The following is a 20,256-nucleotide window of genomic DNA, read 5'->3' as shown; positions in this document are numbered from 1 at the left end:
TCACACTGAATATGGACACTGCATATTTTTATCAGCAGAAGCTGCTGGTGTTCACTCCGTTTAATGGAAAAACTAGACATAGGGCTGTGTAACGCAGAAGATGCCAGTACATGTTTTACAGATATCCAAGTATGAGCACAGGTGGCAGAACCAATGCCTAAGTCAGTCATTTTGATTTAACACCTGCGCTCAAGCATGGACATCCTTAACACCTGGACTGTTAGGGGGGAGTTCAGAAGTTTACTTCCAGCAAGATTGGGCACAGTATGTCACCATGCTGGTTCCATGTACACCAGGTCGGCATGACCAATGGGCACCAGGTCTCCATACACTACAGCGCTCCGGTATATGGGGGAAGGGAGATTGGCGACTACAATGCTCAGCCAGCACATGCCAGAAAGGGGCACCCCAATACCATATCTGTTCACTACTGGGGGCACTTGTGTTGGCTACACACCGTACGCTGACAGTCCATATAGCAGTAGTGAGTATGTAGATAGACACTAACACTTCATATGAAAGGCTACCAAAAGTGTAACCCAAACCGATACTATTACTGTGGGGTGGTATTTGTAGCAAACTCATCTGTACATTTTGGGGGGAGGGTGTCCCTTCCCTACGGGCCAATTACGGATCATTAATAAGTGCAAAACTGGGATTTATTTTCTGGTTTATTACAAAAAGACCTGTAACATTTCTACCAAGTATCACAATAGGTAAAATCATACAATTCAATAATTAAAATATTCACTATTAAAATGACCCCACAGCCAGGGGGCGCCGTTGTCCTGCAGTTTCATATATCGGGATAAAGTGAGGGAAACACACAAGTAATAATTCCTCCCAATGTATCTATATACTTCCTATTGTATGGGTGGGACACGACGTTTATATACCCAGTGTCATCCATTCAGAATACCCGTCCGTGGCCTGGGGATGGTGCAGTACACTTGGGACATCCAGAAGCAATTCCTCCTCCTCTAGTACAGGCCGTTGCGTCTTTCCCAGGCACAGACGGACATGGGGAATACACATAGAATACAGCGGCATTTGTTACAGAAAGTTTGGTACAGAGTAACTGCGTCATCTGCAACTGGATACCAGATTGTCTCTACGTAGCAGGACCCAGTTTGGCGCTGCAGACTCAGGACGCGGTGTAAGACGACTCCCCAGATGCATGTACCCGGCAGAACTCCTGGCGCCCGCTGGCCTTGTTCCGGCACGGTAGGCCGGCTCTGGTTATTGCCTGGCAGAACTGCCGAGGGGACACTGAAGAGACGGAGCTTTATGGAGAAGGCAGAAGACATTTAGAAGATAACCGAACATCGTGATGGAAATAAAGCGAGACGTCCAAACTATGGCCCTCCAGCTGTTGTGACACTACACATCCCAGCATGCCTTGCCATAGTTTTACCATTCCCTAATAGCGAAGCTGTGGCAAGGCATGATGGGACTTATGGTTTCACAACAGCTGGAGGGCCATTGTTTGGATCGCCAGTATTAGGCCGGAGGAGACTGAACAGTTCTACTCACAGGTTACTGGACATGGAATTGTTCGGGCTGTAATGGACAGAGTCGGACAGAGCATCAAACGCTGCGCCCAAGTGCCGCCTGGAAACATTTGGCCCCACCTGCTGGCACACAAGTATTACTGCACTTAGCAATGTCACTCAAGGATACATAAAGCTATAACTGGAGGGCCGGGGAGAAAACAAACATTATAAACAGAAGATAACTTGCTCTCACCTACCCTGGGATTGCCCCAGCATGTGGGGGTGTTCTGGCAGATGCCATGCTATTGTACTGGAGGATACAGACCTGTGCCAGCAACCTGCAGGGCCAGGCACACACGGCACAAGGTGCGGATAATCCTGGCACTTACCGGCTTTAAGGGACTGTTGTGTCCTTGGACTGCTTTGCTGATGCTGAGTCGGCGCAGTTTCATGGCCGGTGTGGACTGACTGGGGGTCCTAAGACAATGCGCCATCTTCCAGTCCGGAGGTGCGGGTGACGCCATCACAGACGTATCCTTAAGCAGAGATTTGGGTCCCAACATAGAATCATCTGCAAGGTGAGACATGGAGGCCAATAATATGTACAACCTATAACCCCAAAGCCCAGAACCAGCGCAGGGCAGCAACCTGTGGGGCAGAACCCAACCTATAATCCCAGAGCCTAGAACCAGCGCAGGGCAGCGACCTGTGGGGCAGAAGACAATCTATAATCACAGAGCCTAGAACCAGCGCAGGGCAGCGACCTGTGGGGCAGAAGACAACCTATAATCCCATAGCCCAGAACCAGCGCATGACAGCGACCTGTGGGGCAGAAGGCAACCTATAATCCCAGAACCAGCGCAGGGCAGCGGCCTGTGGGGCAGAAGGCAACCTATAATCCCAGAACCAGAGCAGCGACCTGTGGGGCAGAAGCCAACCTATAATCCCAGAGCCCAGAACCAGCGCAGGGCAGCGGCCTGTGGGGCAGAAGGCAACCTATAATCCCAGAGCCAGCGCAGGGCAGCGACCTGTGGGGTAGAAACCAATCTATAATCCCAGAGCCCAGAACCAGCGCAGGGCAGCTGCCAACATATAATCCCAGAGCCCAGAACCAGCGCAGGGCAGCGACCTGTGGAGCAGAAACCAACCTATAATCCCTGAACCTAGAACTAGCGCAGGGCAGTGACCAACATATAACCCCAGAGCCTAGAACCAGCGCAGGACAGTGACCAACCTATAATCCCAGAGCCTAGAACCAGCGCAGGACAGAAGCCAATCTATTATCCCAGAACCAGCGCAGGGCAGCGATCTGTGGGGCAGAAGCCAATCTATAATCCCAGAGCCCAGAACCAGCGCAGGGCAGCGACCCGTGGGGCAGAAGCCAACCTATAATTTCAGAGCCAGCACAGGGCAGTGATCTGTGGGACAGAAGCCAACCTATAATCCCAGAACCAGCGCAGGGCAGCGACCTGTGGGGCAGAAGCCAACCTATAATCCCAGAGCCCAGAACCAGCGCAGGGCAGCGACCTGTGGGGCAGAAGCCAACCTATAATCCCAGAGCCTAGAACCAGCGCAGGACAGCGACCTGTGGGGCAGAAGCCAACCTATAATCCCAGAACCAGCGCAGGGCAGCGGCCTGTGGGGCAGAAGGAAACCTATAATCCCAAAGCCCAGAACCAGCGCAAGGCAGCGACCTGTGGGGCAGAAGCCAACCTATAATCCCAGAGCCCAGAACCAGCGCAGGGCAGCGGCCTGTGGGGCAGAAGGAAACCTATAATCCCAGAGCAGCGACCTGTGGGGCAGAAGCCAACCTATAATCCCAGAGGCCATAACCAGCGCAGGGCAGAAGACAACCTATAATCCCAGAGCCTAGAACCAGCCCAGGGCAGCGACCGGTGGGGCAGAAGCCGACCTGTGATCCCAGAGCCAGCACAGGGCAGCGACCAACCTATAATCCCAGAGCCCAGTACCAGCACAGGGCAGCAACCAGTGGGGCAGAACCCAACCTATAAAACCTACCACACAGCTACGCACCCTAACCTCATTTAGCTTCAATTGATATTAATGCCAGCGCTGCCGCCATCACTGGAATGAGCTCCATCACTGCATTAGACTCACTGACCTCACAATGCTTCTAACAGGCAGTGACACCCATCTGTTCAGAGTACCCTCCAGTATTGCCTGGTACCAAGGCCGCTCTCTACATGTCGCTTTATGCCCTGGCCATCCCTGCCATGCTCACCCCCTGCCTTACCTGCACCTCGCATCATTTGTCACCCCCTACCTCTAGACCTGGGGTAGCCAACCCTAGTCCTCGAGAGCTACCAACAGTGCATGTTTTCCAGGTCTCCTCACAGAATCACAAGTGAGCTAATTAGCTCCATCTGTGGATCTTTTAAAATGTGTCAGTGATTAATGAGTGCAGCAGCTAGGTTGTCTGGAAAATGTGAACTGTTGGTAGCTCTCGAGGGCTAGGGTTGGCTACCACTGCTCTAGGCTGTAACCCTGGAGCAGGGCCCTCTTCCCTCCTGTTCCCCCAGCACTCCTATCACACCTCAGTCACAGCTTTGTCCTACTCAGCGACCGTCTATACCAGGGGTGGCCAAACCGGTCCTCGAGATCTACCAACAGTCCACGTTTTCCAGGTTACCTAGCTGGTGCACAGCTGTAGTCATTACTAACTGTCACATTTAAAACCTGCTGCATTCATTCCGGCTATAGATCCACCGTTGGTAGATCTTGAGGACAGGTTTGGTCACCCCTGGTATAGACGGTGACACCTTATAAATAAAACACTTGCACAGAATGAAACCGTAACAATGATCCAGAACTTCTCACCATCCGTATAAGCATCATCCGCCAGCTTCCGAAGCTCCTCCTCCAGCAGAGTCTCCTCCCCCATCCTGACAACATATAAAAAGAACGTGACTGGCATCAGAAAACATGGCTTCAGCCCAGCCGTGGTTTGCGGACCCTGTAAATCTCTACAGACAATGACCCCATTCTCCCAATGCACATTGTGGGGCACAACCCCACCCTCCCCTCCCAGAATCATTCCATTATTATACATTAGACTTTCCATCCCCCCATCCTGCGGAGATCGCGTCTTATCACCCTAATGAGAATGTAAACGCAGAAGTCTCCTCTGTGATACTCAACATTCCCCCGATTCCCATATACCGCACATTATACAGCGCTATACGGACACTACCTCGTTATATTAGTAATAATTACCCCGCTTCCCATATACCGCACATTATACAGCGCTATACGGACACTACCTCGTTATATTAGTAATGATCACCCCGCTTCCCATATACCGCACATTATACAGCGCTATACGGACACTACCTCGTTATATCAGTAATGATTACCCCGCTTCCCATATACCGCACATTATACAGCGCTATACGGACACTACCTCGTTATATTAGTAATGATTACCTCGCTTCCCATATACCGCACATTATACAGCGCTATACGGACACTACCTCGTTATATCAGTAATGATTACCCCGCTTCCCATATACCGCACATGATACAGCGCTATACAGATACTACCTCGTTATATTAGTAATGATTACCCCGCTTCCCATATACCGCACATTATACAGCTCTATACGGACACTACCTCGTTATATCAGTAATGATTACCCCGCTTCCCATATACCTCACATTATACAGCGCTATACGGACACTATCTCGTTATATAAGTAATGATTACCCCGCTTCCCATATACCGCACATTATACAGCGCTATACGGACATTACCTCGTTAATATTAGTAATGATTACCCCGCTTCCCATATACCGCACATTATACAGCGCTATACGGACACTACCTCGTTATATTAGCAATGATTACCTCGCTTCCCATATACCGCACATTATACAGCGCTATACGGACACTACCTCGTTATATCAGTAATGATTACCCCGCTTCCCATATACCGCACATTATACAGCGCTATACGGACACTACCTCGTTATATCAGTAATGATTACCCAGCTTCCCATATACCGCACATTATACAGCGCTATACGGACACTACCTCGTTATACTAGTAATGATTATCCCGCTTCCCATATACCGCACATTATACAGCGCTATACGGACACTACCTCGTTATACTAGTAATGATTACCCCGCTTCCCATATACCGCACATTATACAGCGCTATACGGACACTACCTCGTTATATCAGTAATGATTACCCCGCTTCCCATATACCGCACATTATACAGCGCTATACGGACACTACCTCGTTATATTAGTAATGATTACCCCGCTTCCCATATACCGCACATTATACATCGCTATATGGACACTACCTCGTTATATTAGTAATGATTAACCAGCTTCCCATATACTGCACATTATACAGCGCTATACGGACACTACCTCGTTATATTACTAATGATTACCCCGCTTCCCATATACCGCACATTATACAGCGCTATACGGACACTACCCCGTTATATCAGTAATGATTACCCCGCTTCCCATATACCGCACATTATACAGCGCTATACGGACACTACCTCGTTATACTAGTAATGATTACCCCGCTTCCCATATGCCGCACAATATACAGCGCTATGCGGACACTACCTCGTTATATTAGTAATGATCACCCAGCTTCCCATATACCGCACATTATACAGCACTATACGGACACTACCTCGTTATACTAGTAATGATTACCCCGCTTCCCATATACCGCACATTATACAGCACTATACGGACACTACCTCGTTATACTAGTAATGATTACCCCGCTTCCCATATACCGCACATTATACAGCACTATACGGACACTACCTCGTTATACTAGTAATGATTACCCCGCTTCCCATATACCGCACATTATACAGCACTATACGGACACTACCTCGTTATACTAGTAATGATTACCCCGCTTCCCATATACCGCACATTATACAGCACTATACGGACACTACCTCGTTATACTAGTAATGATTACCCCGCTTCCCATATACCGCACATTATACAGCACTATACGGACACTACCTCGTTATACTAGTAATGATTACCCCGCTTCCCATATACCGCACATTATACAGCACTATACGGACACTACCTCGTTATACTAGTAATGATTACCCCGCTTCGCATATACCGCACATTATACAGCGCTATACAGACACTACCTCGTTATATTAGTAATGATTACCCCGCTTCCCATATACCGCACATTATACAGCGCTATACGGACACTACCTCGTTATATTAGTAATGATTACCCAGCTTCCCATATACCACACATTATACAACGCTATACGGACACTACCTCGTTATACTAGTAATGATCACCCCGCTTCCCATATACCACACATTATACAACGCTATACGGACATTACCTCGTTATATTAGTAATGATTACCCCGCTTCCCATATACCGCACATTATACAGCGCTATACGGACACTACCTCGTTATATTAGTAATGATTACCCCGCTTCCCATATACCGCACATTATACAGCGCTATACGGACACTACCTCGTTATATTAGTAATGATTACCCCGCTTCCCATATACCGCACATTATACAGCGCTATACGGACACTACCTCGTTATATTAGTAATGATTACCCCGCTTCCCATATACCGCACATTATACAGCGCTATACGGACACTACCTCGTTATATTAGTAATGATTACCTCGCTTCCCGTATACCTCACATTATACAGCGCTATACGGACACTACCTCGTTATATTAGTAATGATTACCTCGCTTCCCATATACCGCACATTATACAGCGCTATACGGACACTACCTCGTTATATTAGTAATGATTAACCAGCTTCCCATATACCGCACATTATACAGCGCTATACGGACACTACCTCGTTATATCAGTAATGATTACCCCGCCTCCCATATACCGCACATTATACAGCGCTATACGGACACTACCTCGTTATATTAGTAATGATTACCCCGCTTCCCATATACCGCACATTATACAGCGCTATACGGACACTACCTCGTTATATTAGTAATGATTACCCCGCTTCCCATATACCGCGCTATACGGACACTACCTCGTTATATTAGTAATGATCACCCCGCTTCCCATATACCGCACATTATACAGCGCTATACGGACACTACCTCGTTATATTAGTAATGATTACCCAGCTTCCCATATACCGCACATTATACAGCGCTATACGGACACTACCTCGTTATACTAGTAATGATTACCCCGCTTCCCATATACCGCACATTATACAGCACTATACAGATACTACCTCATTATATTAGTAATGATTACCCAGCTTCCCATATACCGCACATTATACAGCGCTATACGGACACTACCTCGTTATATTAGTAATGATTACCCCGCTTCCCATATACCGCACATTATACAGCGCTATACGGACACTACCTCGTTATATTAGTAATGATTACCCCGCTTCCCATATACCGCACATTATACAGCGCTATACAGATACTACCTCGTTATATTAGTAATGATTACCCCGCTTCCCATATACCGCACATCATACAGCTCTATACAGATACTACCTCGTTATATTAGTAATGATTACCCCGCTTCCCATATACCGCACATTATACAGCGCTATACGGACACTACCTCGTTATATTAGTAATGATTACCCCGCTTCCCATATACCGCACATTATACAGCGCTATACGGACACTACCTCGTTATATTAGTAATGATCACCCAGCTTCCCATATACCGCACATTATACAGCGCTATACAGATACTACCTCGTTATATTAGTAATGATTACCCCGCTTCCCATATACCGCACATTATACAGCGCTATACGGACACTACCTCGTTATATTAGTAATGATTACCCCGCTTCCCATATACCGCACATTATACAGCGCTATACAGATACTACCTCGTTATACTAGTAATGATTACCCAGCTTCCCATATACCGCACATTATACAGCGCTATACGGACACTACCTCGTTATATTAGTAATGATTACCCCGCTTCCCATATACCGCAGTATACGGACACTACCCCGTTATATCAGTAATGATTACCCGGCTTCCCATATACCGCACATTATACAGCGCTATACGGACATTACCTCGTTATATTAGTAATGATTACCCAGCTTCCCATATACTGCACATTATACAGCGCTATACGGACACTACCTCGTTATACTAGTAATGATTACCCCGCTTCCCATATACCGCACATTATACAGCGCTATACGGACACTACCTCGTTATACTAGTAATGATTACCCCGCTTCCCATATACCGCACATTATACAGAGCTATACGGACACTACCTCGTTATATTAGTAATGATTACCCAGCTTCCCATATACCGCGCTATACGGACACTACCTCGTTATACTAGTAATGATTACCCCGCCTCCCATATACCGCACATTATACAGCACTATACGGACACCACCTCGTTATATTAGTAATGATTACCCCGCTTCCCATATACCGCACATTATACAGCTCTATACGGACACTACCTCGTTATATCAGTAATGATTACCCCGCTTCCCATATGCCGCACATTATACAGCGCTATACGGACACTACCTCGTTATATCAGTAATGATTACCCCGCTTCCCATATACCGCACATTATACAGCGCTATACGGACACTACCTCGTTATATCAGTAATGATTACCCCGCCTCCCATATACCGCACATTATACAGCGCTATACGGACACTACCTCGTTATATTAGTAATGATTACCCCGCTTCCCATATACCGCACATTATACAGCGCTATACGGACACTACCTCGTTATATTAGTAATGATTACCCCGCTTCCCATATACCGCACATTATACAGAGCTATACGGACACTACCTCGTTATATTAGTAATGATTACCCCGCTTCCCATATACCGCACATTATACAGCGCTATACGGACACTACCTCGTTATACTAGTAATGATTACCCCGCTTCCCATATACCGCACATTATACAGCGCTATACGGACACTACCTCGTTATATCAGTAATGATTACCCCGCTTCCCATATACCGCACATTATACAGCGCTATACGGACACTACCTCGTTATATTAGTAATGATTACCCCGCTTCCCATATACCGCACATTATACAGCGCTATACGGACACTACCTCGTTACATCAGTAATGATTACCCCGCTTCCCATATACCGCACATTATACAGCGCTATACGGACACTACCTCGTTATATCAGTAATGATTACCCCGCTCCCCATATAACGCACATTATACAGCGCTATACGGACACTACCTCGTTACATCAGTAATGATTACCCAGCTTCCCATATACCGCACATTATACAGCGCTATACGGACACTACCTCCCAGCTTCCCATATACTGCACATTATACAGCGCTATACGGACACTACCTCGTTATATCAGTAATGATTACCCCGCTTCCCATATACCGCACATTATACAGCGCTATACGGACACTACCTCGTTATATTAGTAATGATTACCCCGCTTCCCATATACCGCACATTATACAGCGCTATACAGATACTACCTCGTTATATTAGTAATGATTACCCCGCTTCCCATATACCGCACATTATACAGCGCTATACGGACACTACCTCGTTATATTAGTAATGATTACCCCGCTTCCCATATACCGCACATTATACAGCGCTATACGGACACTACCTCGTTATATTAGTAATGATTACCCGGCTTCCCATATACCGCACATTATACAGCGCTATACGGACACCACCTCGTTATATTAGTAATGATTACCCCGCTTCCCATATACCGCACATTATACAGCGCTATACGGACATTACCTCGTTATATTAGTAATGATTACCCCGCTTCCCATATACCGCACATTATACAGCGCTATACGGACACTACCTCGTTATATTAGTAATGATTACCCCGCTTCCCATATACCGCACATTATACAGCGCTATACGGACACTACCTCGTTATATCAGTAATGATTACCCCGCTTCCCATATACCGCACATTATACAGCGCTATACGGACACTACCTCGTTATATTAGTAATGATTACCCCGCTTCCCATATACCGCACATTATACAGCGCTATACGGACACTACCTCGTTATATCAGTAATGATTACCCCGCTTCCCATATACCGCACATTATACAGCGCTATACGGACACTACCTCGTTATATTAGTAATGATTACCCCGCTTCCCATATACCGCACATTATACAGCGCTATACGGACACTACCTCGTTATATTAGTAATGATTACCCAGCTTCCCATATACCGCACATTATACAGCGCTATACGGACAGTACCTCGTTATATTAGTAATGATTACCCCGCTTCCCATATACCGCACATTATACAGCGCTATACGGACATTACCTCGTTATATTAGTAATGATTACCCCGCTTCCCATATACCGCACATTATACAGCGCTATACGGACATTACCTCGTTATATTAGTAATGATTACCCCGTTTCCCATATACCGCACATTATACAGCGCTATACGGACACTACCTCGTTATATCAGTAATGATTACCCCGCCTCCCATATACCGCACATTATACAGCGCTATACGGACACTACCTCGTTATATTAGTAATGATTACCCCGCTTCCCATATACCGCACATTATACAGCGCTATACGGACACTACCTCGTTATATTAGTAATGATCACCCCGCTTCCCATATACCGCACATTATACAGCGCTATACGGACACTACCACGTTATATCAGTAATGATTACCCCGCTTCCCATATACCGCACATTATACAGAGCTATACGGACACTACCTCGTTATATTAGTAATGATTACCCCGCTTCCCATATACCGCACATTATACAGCGCTATACGGACACTACCTCGTTATACTAGTAATGATTACCCCGCTTCCCATATACCGCACATTATACAGCGCTATACGGACACTACCTCGTTATATCAGTAATGATTACCCCGCTTCCCATATACCGCACATTATACAGCGCTATACGGACACTACCTCGTTATATTAGTAATGATTACCCCGCTTCCCATATACCGCACATTATACAGCGCTATACGGACACTACCTCGTTACATCAGTAATGATTACCCCGCTTCCCATATACCGCACATTATACAGCGCTATATGGACACTACCTCGTTATATCAGTAATGATTACCCCGCTCCCCATATAACGCACATTATACAGCGCTATACGGACACTACCTCGTTACATCAGTAATGATTACCCAGCTTCCCATATACCGCACATTATACAGCGCTATACGGACACTACCTCCCAGCTTCCCATATACTGCACATTATACAGCGCTATACGGACACTACCTCGTTATATCAGTAATGATTACCCCGCTTCCCATATACCGCACATTATACAGCGCTATACGGACACTACCTCGTTATATTAGTAATGATTACCCCGCTTCCCATATACCGCACATTATACAGCGCTATACAGATACTACCTCGTTATATTAGTAATGATTACCCCGCTTCCCATATACCGCACATTATACAGCGCTATACGGACACTACCTCGTTATATTAGTAATGATTACCCCGCTTCCCATATACCGCACATTATACAGCGCTATACGGACACTACCTCGTTATATTAGTAATGATTACCCGGCTTCCCATATACCGCACATTATACAGCGCTATACGGACACCACCTCGTTATATTAGTAATGATTACCCCGCTTCCCATATACCGCACATTATACAGCGCTATACGGACATTACCTCGTTATATTAGTAATGATTACCCCGCTTCCCATATACCGCACATTATACAGCGCTATACGGACACTACCTCGTTATATTAGTAATGATTACCCCGCTTCCCATATACCGCACATTATACAGCGCTATACGGACACTACCTCGTTATATCAGTAATGATTACCCCGCTTCCCATATACCGCACATTATACAGCGCTATACGGACACTACCTCGTTATATTAGTAATGATTACCCCGCTTCCCATATACCGCACATTATACAGCGCTATACGGACACTACCTCGTTATATTAGTAATGATTACCCCGCTTCCCATATACCGCACATTATACAGCGCTATACGGACACTACCGCGTTATATTAGTAATGATTACCCCGCTTCCCATATACCGCACATTATACAGCGCTATACGGACACTACCTCGTTATATTAGTAATGATTACCCCGCTTCCCATATACCGCACATTATACAGCGCTATACGGACACTACCTCGTTATATTAGTAATGATTACCCCGCTTCCCATATACCGCACATTATACAGCGCTATACGGACACTACCTCGTTATATTAGTAATGATTACCCAGCTTCCCATATACCGCACATTATACAGCGCTATACGGACAGTACCTCGTTATATTAGTAATGATTACCCCGCTTCCCATATACCGCACATTATACAGCGCTATACGGACATTACCTCGTTATATTAGTAATGATTACCCCGCTTCCCATATACCGCACATTATACAGCGCTATACGGACATTACCTCGTTATATTAGTAATGATTACCCCGCTTCCCATATACCGCACATTATACAGCGCTATACGGACACTACCTCGTTATATTAGTAATGATTACCCCGCTTCCCATATACCGCACATTATACAGCGCTATACGGACACTAGCGCGTTATATTAGTAATGATTAACCAGCTTCCCATATACAGCACATTATACAGCGCTATACTGACACTACCTCGTTATATTAGTAATGATTACCTCGCTTCCCATACACCGCACATTATACAGCGCTATACGGACACTACCTCGTTATACTAGTAATGATTACCCCGCTTCCCATATACCTCACATTATACAGCGCTATACGGACACTACCTCGTTATATCAGTAATGATTACCCCGCTTCCCATATACCGCACATTATACATCGCTATACGGACACTACCTCGTTATATTAGTAATGATTACCCCGCTTCCCATATACCGCACATTATACAGCGCTATACGGACACTAGCGCGTTATATTAGTAATGATTAACCAGCTTCCCATATACAGCACATTATACAGCGCTATACTGACACTACCTCGTTATATTAGTAATGATTTCCTCGCTTCCCATACACCGCACATTATACAGCGCTATACGGACACTACCTCGTTATATTAGTAATGATTAACCAGCTTCCCATACACCGCACATTATACAGCGCTATACTGACACTACCTCGTTATATTAGTAATGATTACCTCGCTTCCCATACACCGCACATTATACAGCGCTATACGGACACTACCTCGTTATATCAGTAATGATTACCCCGCTTCCCATATACCGCACATTATACAGCGTTATACGGACATTACCTCGTTATATTAGTAATGATTACCCCGCTTCCCATATACCGCACATTATACAGCGCTATACGGACACTACCTCGTTATATCAGTAATGATTCCCCCGCTTCCCATATACCGCACATTATACAGCTCTATACGGACACTACCTCGTTATATTAGTAATGATTACCCCGCTTCCCATATACCGCACATTATACAGCGCTATACGGACACTACCTCGTTATATCAGTAATGATTACCCCGCTTCCCATATACCGCACATTATACAGCGCTATACGGACACTACCTCGTTTTATTAGTAATGATTACCCCGCTTCCCATATACCGCACATTATACAGCGCTATACGGACACTACCTCGTTATATTAGTAATGATTACCCAGCTTCCCATATACCGCACATTATACAGCGCTATACGGACACTACCTTGTTATATTAGTAATGATTACCCCGCTTCCCATATACCGCACATTATACAGCGCTATACGGACACTACCTCGTTATATTAGTAATGATTACCCAGCTTCCCATATACCGCACATTATACAGCGCTATACGGACACTACCTCGTTATATCAGTAATGATTACCCCGCTTCCCATATACCGCAAATTATACAGCGCTATACGGACACTACCTCGTTATATTAGTAATGATTACCCCGCTTCCCATATACCGCACATTATACAGCGCTATACGGACAGTACCTCGTTATATTAGTAATGATTACCCCGCTTCCCATATACCGCACATTATACAGTGCTATACGGACACTACCTCGTTATATTAGTAATGATTACCCGGCTTCCCACATACCGCACATTATACAGCGCTATACGGACACTACCTCGTTATATTAGTAATGATTACCCCGCTTCCCATATATCGCACATTATACAGCGCTATACGGACACTACCTCGTTATATTAGTAATGATTACCCTGCTTCCCATATACCGCACATTATACAGCGCTATACGGACACTACCTCGTTATATTAGTAATGATCACCCCGCTTCCCATATACCGCACATTATACAGCGCTATACGGACACTACCTCGTTATATTAGTAATGATTACCTCGCTTCCCATATACCGCACATTATACAGCGCTATACGGACAGTACCTCGTTATATTAGTAATGATCACCCAGCTTCCCATATACCGCACATTATACAGCGCTATACGGACACTACCTCGTTATATTAGTAATGATCACCCCGCTTCCCATATACCGCACATTATACAGCGCTATACGGACAGTACCTCGTTATATTAGTAATGATCACCCCGCTTCCCATATACCGCACATTATACAGCGCTATACGGACACCACCTCGTTACATTAGTAATGATTACCCCGCTTCCCATATACCGCACATTATACAGCACTATACGGACACTACCTCGTTATATCAGTAATGATTACCCCGCTTCCCATATACCGCACATTATACAGCGCTATACGGACACTACCTCGTTATATCAGTAATGATTACCCCGCTTCCCATATACCGCACATTATACAGTACTATACGGACACTACCTCGTTATATCAGTAATGATTACCCCGCTTCCCATATACCGCACATTATACAGCGCTATACGGACACTACCTCGTTATATCAGTAATGATTACCCCGCTTCCCATATACCGCACATGATACAGCACTATATGGACACCACCTCGTTATATTAGTAATGATTACCCCGCTTCCCTTATACCGCACATTATACAGCGCTATACGGACACTATCTCGTTATATTAGTAATGATTACCCCGCTTCCCTTATACCGCACATTATACAGCGCTATACGGACACTACCTCGTTATATTAGTAATGATTACCTCGCTTCCCATATACCGCACATTATACAGCGCTATACGGACACCACCTCGTTATATTAGTAATGATCACCCCGCTTCCCATATACCGCACATTATACAGCGCTATACGGACACTACCTCGTTATATCAGTAATGATTACCCAGCTTCCCATATACCGCACATTATACAGCACTATACGGATACTACCTCGTTATATTAGTAATGATTACCTCGCTTCCCATATACCGCACATTATACAGCGCTATACGGACACTACCTCGTTATATTAGTAATGATTACCCCGCTTCCCATATACCGCACATTATACAGCGCTATACGGACACTACCTCGTTATATTAGTAATGATTACCCCGCTTACCATATAACACACATTATACAGCGCTATACGGACACTACCTCGTTATATTAGTAATGATTACCCCGCTTCCCATATACCGCACATTATACAGCGCTATACGGACACTACCTCGTTATATCAGTAATGATTACCCCGCTTCCCATATACCGCACATTATACAGCACTATACGGACACTACCTCGTTATATCAGTAATGATTACCCCGCTTCCCATATACCGCACATTATACAGCGCTATACGGACACTACCTCGTTATATCAGTAATGATTACCCCGCTTCCCATATACCGCACATGATACAGCGCTATACGGACACTACCTCGTTATATTAGTAATGATTACCTCGCTTCCCATATACCGCACATTATACAGCGCTATACGGACACCACCTCGTTATATTAGTAATGATCACCCCGCTTCCCATATACCGCACATTATACAGCGCTATACGGACACTACCTCGTTATATCAGTAATGATTACCCAGCTTCCCATATACCGCACATTATACAGCGCTATACGGACACTACCTCGTTATATCAGTAATGATCACCCCGCTAACCATATACCGCACATTATACAGCGCTATACGGACACTACCTCGTTATATCAGTAATGATAACCCGGCTTCCCATATACCGCACATTATACAGCGCTATACGGACACTACCGCGTTATATTAGTAATGATTACCCCGCTTCCCATATACCGCACATTATACAGCGCTATACGGACACTACCGCGTTATATTAGTAATGATTACCCCGCTTCCCATATACCGCACATTATACAGCGCTATACGGACACTACCTCGTTATATCAGTAATGATAACCCGGCTTCCCATATACCGCACATTATACAGCGCTATACGGACACTACCGCGTTATATTAGTAATGATTACCCCGCTTCCCATATACCGCACATTATACAGCGCTATACGGACACTACCTCGTTATATTAGTAATGATTACCCCGCTTCCCATATACCGCACATTATACATCGCTATACGGACACTACCTCGTTATATTAGTAATGATTACCCCGCCTCCCATATACCGCACATTATACAGCGCTATACGGACACTACCTCGTTATATTAGTAATGATTACCCCGCTTCCCATATACCGCACATTATACAGCGCTATACGGACACTACCTCGTTATATCAGTAATGATTACCCCGCCTCCCATATACCGCACATTATACAGCGCTATACGGACACTACCTCGTTATATCAGTTATGATTACCCCGCTTCCCATATACCGCACATTATATAGTGCTATACGGACATTACCTCGTTATATTAGTAATGATTACCCCGCTTCCCATACACCGCACATTATACAGCGCTATACGGACACTACCTCGTTATACTAGTAATGATTACCCCGCTTCCCATATACCGCACATTATACAGTGCTATACGGACATTACCTCGTTATATTAGTAATGATTACCCCGCTTCCCATATACCGCACATTATACAGCACTATACGGACACTACCCCGTTATATTAGTAATGATTACTCCGCTTCCCATATACCGCACATTATACAGCGCTATACGGACACTACCTTGTTATATTAGCAATGATCACCCCGCTTCCCATATACCGCACATTATACAGCGCTATACGGACACTACCTCGTTATATCAGTAATGATTACCCCGCTTCCCTTATACCGCACATTATACAGCGCTATACGGACACTACCTCGTTATATCAGTAATGATTACCCCGCTTCCCATATACCGCACATTATACAGCGCTATACGGACACTACCTCGTTATATTAGTAATGATTAACCAGCTTCCCATATACCGCACATTATACAGCGCTATACGGATACTACCTCGTTATACTAGTAATGATTACCCCGCTTCCCATATACCGCACATTATACAGCGCTATACGGACACTACCTCGTTATATCAGTAATGATTACCCCGCTTCCCATATACCGCACATTATACAGTGCTATACGGACACTACCTCGTTATATCAGTAATGATTACCTCGCTTCCCATATACTGCACATTATACAGCGCTATACGGACACTACCTCGTTATATTAGTAATGATTACCCCGCTTCCCATATACCGCACATTATACAGCGCTATACGGACACTACCTCGTTATATCAGTAATGATTACCTCGCTTCCCATATACAGCACATTATACAGCGCTATACGGACACTATCTCGTTATATTAGTAATGATTACCCCGCTTCCCATATACCGCACATTATACAGCGCTATACGGACACTACCTCGTTATATTAGTAATGATTACCCCGCTTCCCATATACCGCACATTATACAGCGCTATACGGACACTACCTCGTTATATTAGTAATGATTACCTCGCTTCCCATATACCGCACATTATACAGCGCTATACGGACACTACCTCGTTATATTAGTAATGATCACCCTGCTTCCCATATACCGCACATTATACAGCGCTATACGGACACTACCTCGTTAGATTAGTAATGATTACCCCGCTTCCCATATACCGCACATACAGCGCTATACGGACACTACCTCGTTATACTAGTAATGATTACCCCGCTTCCCATATACCGCACATACAGCGCTATACGGACACTACCTCGTTATACTAGTAATGATTACCCCGCTTCCCATATACCGCACATTATACAGCGCTATACGGACACTACCTCGTTATATCAGTAATGATTACCCCGCTTCCCATATACCGCACATTATACAGCGCTATACGGACACTACCTCGTTAGATTAGTAATTATTACCCCGCTTCCCATATACCGCACATTATACAGCGCTATACTGACACCACCTCGTTATATTAGTAATGATTACCCCGCTTCCCATATACCGCACATTATACAGAGCTATACGGACACTACCTCGTTATATTAGTAATGATTACCCCGCTTCCCATATACCGCACATTATACAGCGCTATACGGACACTACCTCGTTAGATTAGTAATGATTACCCAGCTTCCTATATACCGTACATTATACAGCGCTATACGGACACTACCTCGTTATATCAGTAATGATCACCCCGATTCCCATATACCGCACATTATACAGCGCTATACGGACACTACCTCGTTATATCAGTAATGATCACCCCACTTCCCATATACCGCACATTATACAGCGCTATACGGACACTACCTCGTTAGATTAGTAATGATTACCCAGCTTCCCATATACCGTACATTATACAGCACTATACGGACACTACCTCGTTATATTAGTAATGATCACCCCGATTCCCATATACCGCACATTATACAGCGCTATACGGACACTACCTCGTTATATCAGTAATGATCACCCCACTTCCCATATACCGCACATTATACAGCACTATACGGACACTACCTCGTTATATCAGTAATGATTACCCCGATTCCCATATACCGCACATTATACAGCACTATACGGACACTACCTCGTTATATTAGTAATGATTACCCCGCTTCCCATATACCGCACATTATACAGAGCTATACGGACACTACCTCGTTATATTAGTAATGATTACCCTGCTTCCCATATACCGCACATTATACAGCACTATACGGACACTACCTCGTTATATTAGTAATGATCACCTCGCTTCCCATATACCGCACATTATACAGCACTATACGGACACTACCTCGTTATATTAGTAATGATCACCCCGCTTCCCATATACCGCACATTATACATCGCTATACGGACACTACCTCCTTATATTAGTAATGATAACCCCGCTTCCCATATACCGCACATTATACAGCTCTATACGGACACCACCTCGTTATATTAGTAATGATTACCCGGCTTCCCATATACCGCACATTATACATCGCTATACGGACACTACCTCGTTATATTAGTAATGATCACCCCGCTTCCCATATACCGCACATTATACAGCGCTATACGGACACTACCTCGTTATATTAGTAATGATTACCTCGCTTCCCATATACCGCACATTATACAGCGCTACATTATACAGCGCTATACGGACACTACCTCGTTATATTAGTAATGATTACCCCGCTTCCCATATACCGCACATTATACAGCGCTATACGGACACTACCTCCTTATATTAGTAATGATTACCCCGCTTCCCATATACCGCACACTATACAGCGCTATACGGACACTACCTCGTTAT

General features: G+C 44.9%; 1 protein-coding gene across 2 annotated transcripts in view; it reads right to left on the bottom strand.

Moving 5' to 3' along the window:
- Positions 1-641: 641 nt before the first annotated feature.
- The window catches only part of LOC146005619 (protein brambleberry-like), a 35,175-nt gene continuing 15,560 nt past the window's right edge, over positions 642-20,256 (bottom strand). Inside the window, exons 9-12 of one of the 2 annotated variants that reach the window (XM_083144968.1) lie at positions 4,332-4,396; positions 1,883-2,064; positions 1,534-1,634; positions 642-1,283 (exon numbers count right to left, since the gene is read on the bottom strand). In XM_083144968.1, the coding sequence (XP_083001094.1) occupies positions 1,145-1,283; positions 1,534-1,634; positions 1,883-2,064; positions 4,332-4,396 (487 nt within the window). In that variant the 3' untranslated portion in view covers positions 642-1,144. The remainder of the gene's footprint in view (positions 1,284-1,533; positions 1,635-1,882; positions 2,065-4,331; positions 4,397-20,256) is intronic. The other variant, XM_083144969.1, reaches the window with a different exon arrangement.

Source organism: Crinia signifera, chromosome 5 (assembly GCF_055691185.1).
Source record: "Crinia signifera chromosome 5, ASM5569118v1, whole genome shotgun sequence".
NCBI lineage: Eukaryota > Metazoa > Chordata > Amphibia > Anura > Myobatrachidae > Crinia > Crinia signifera.
Note: the sequence above shows the minus strand (reverse complement) of the source record. Positions and strands in the feature narration are given on the sequence as shown.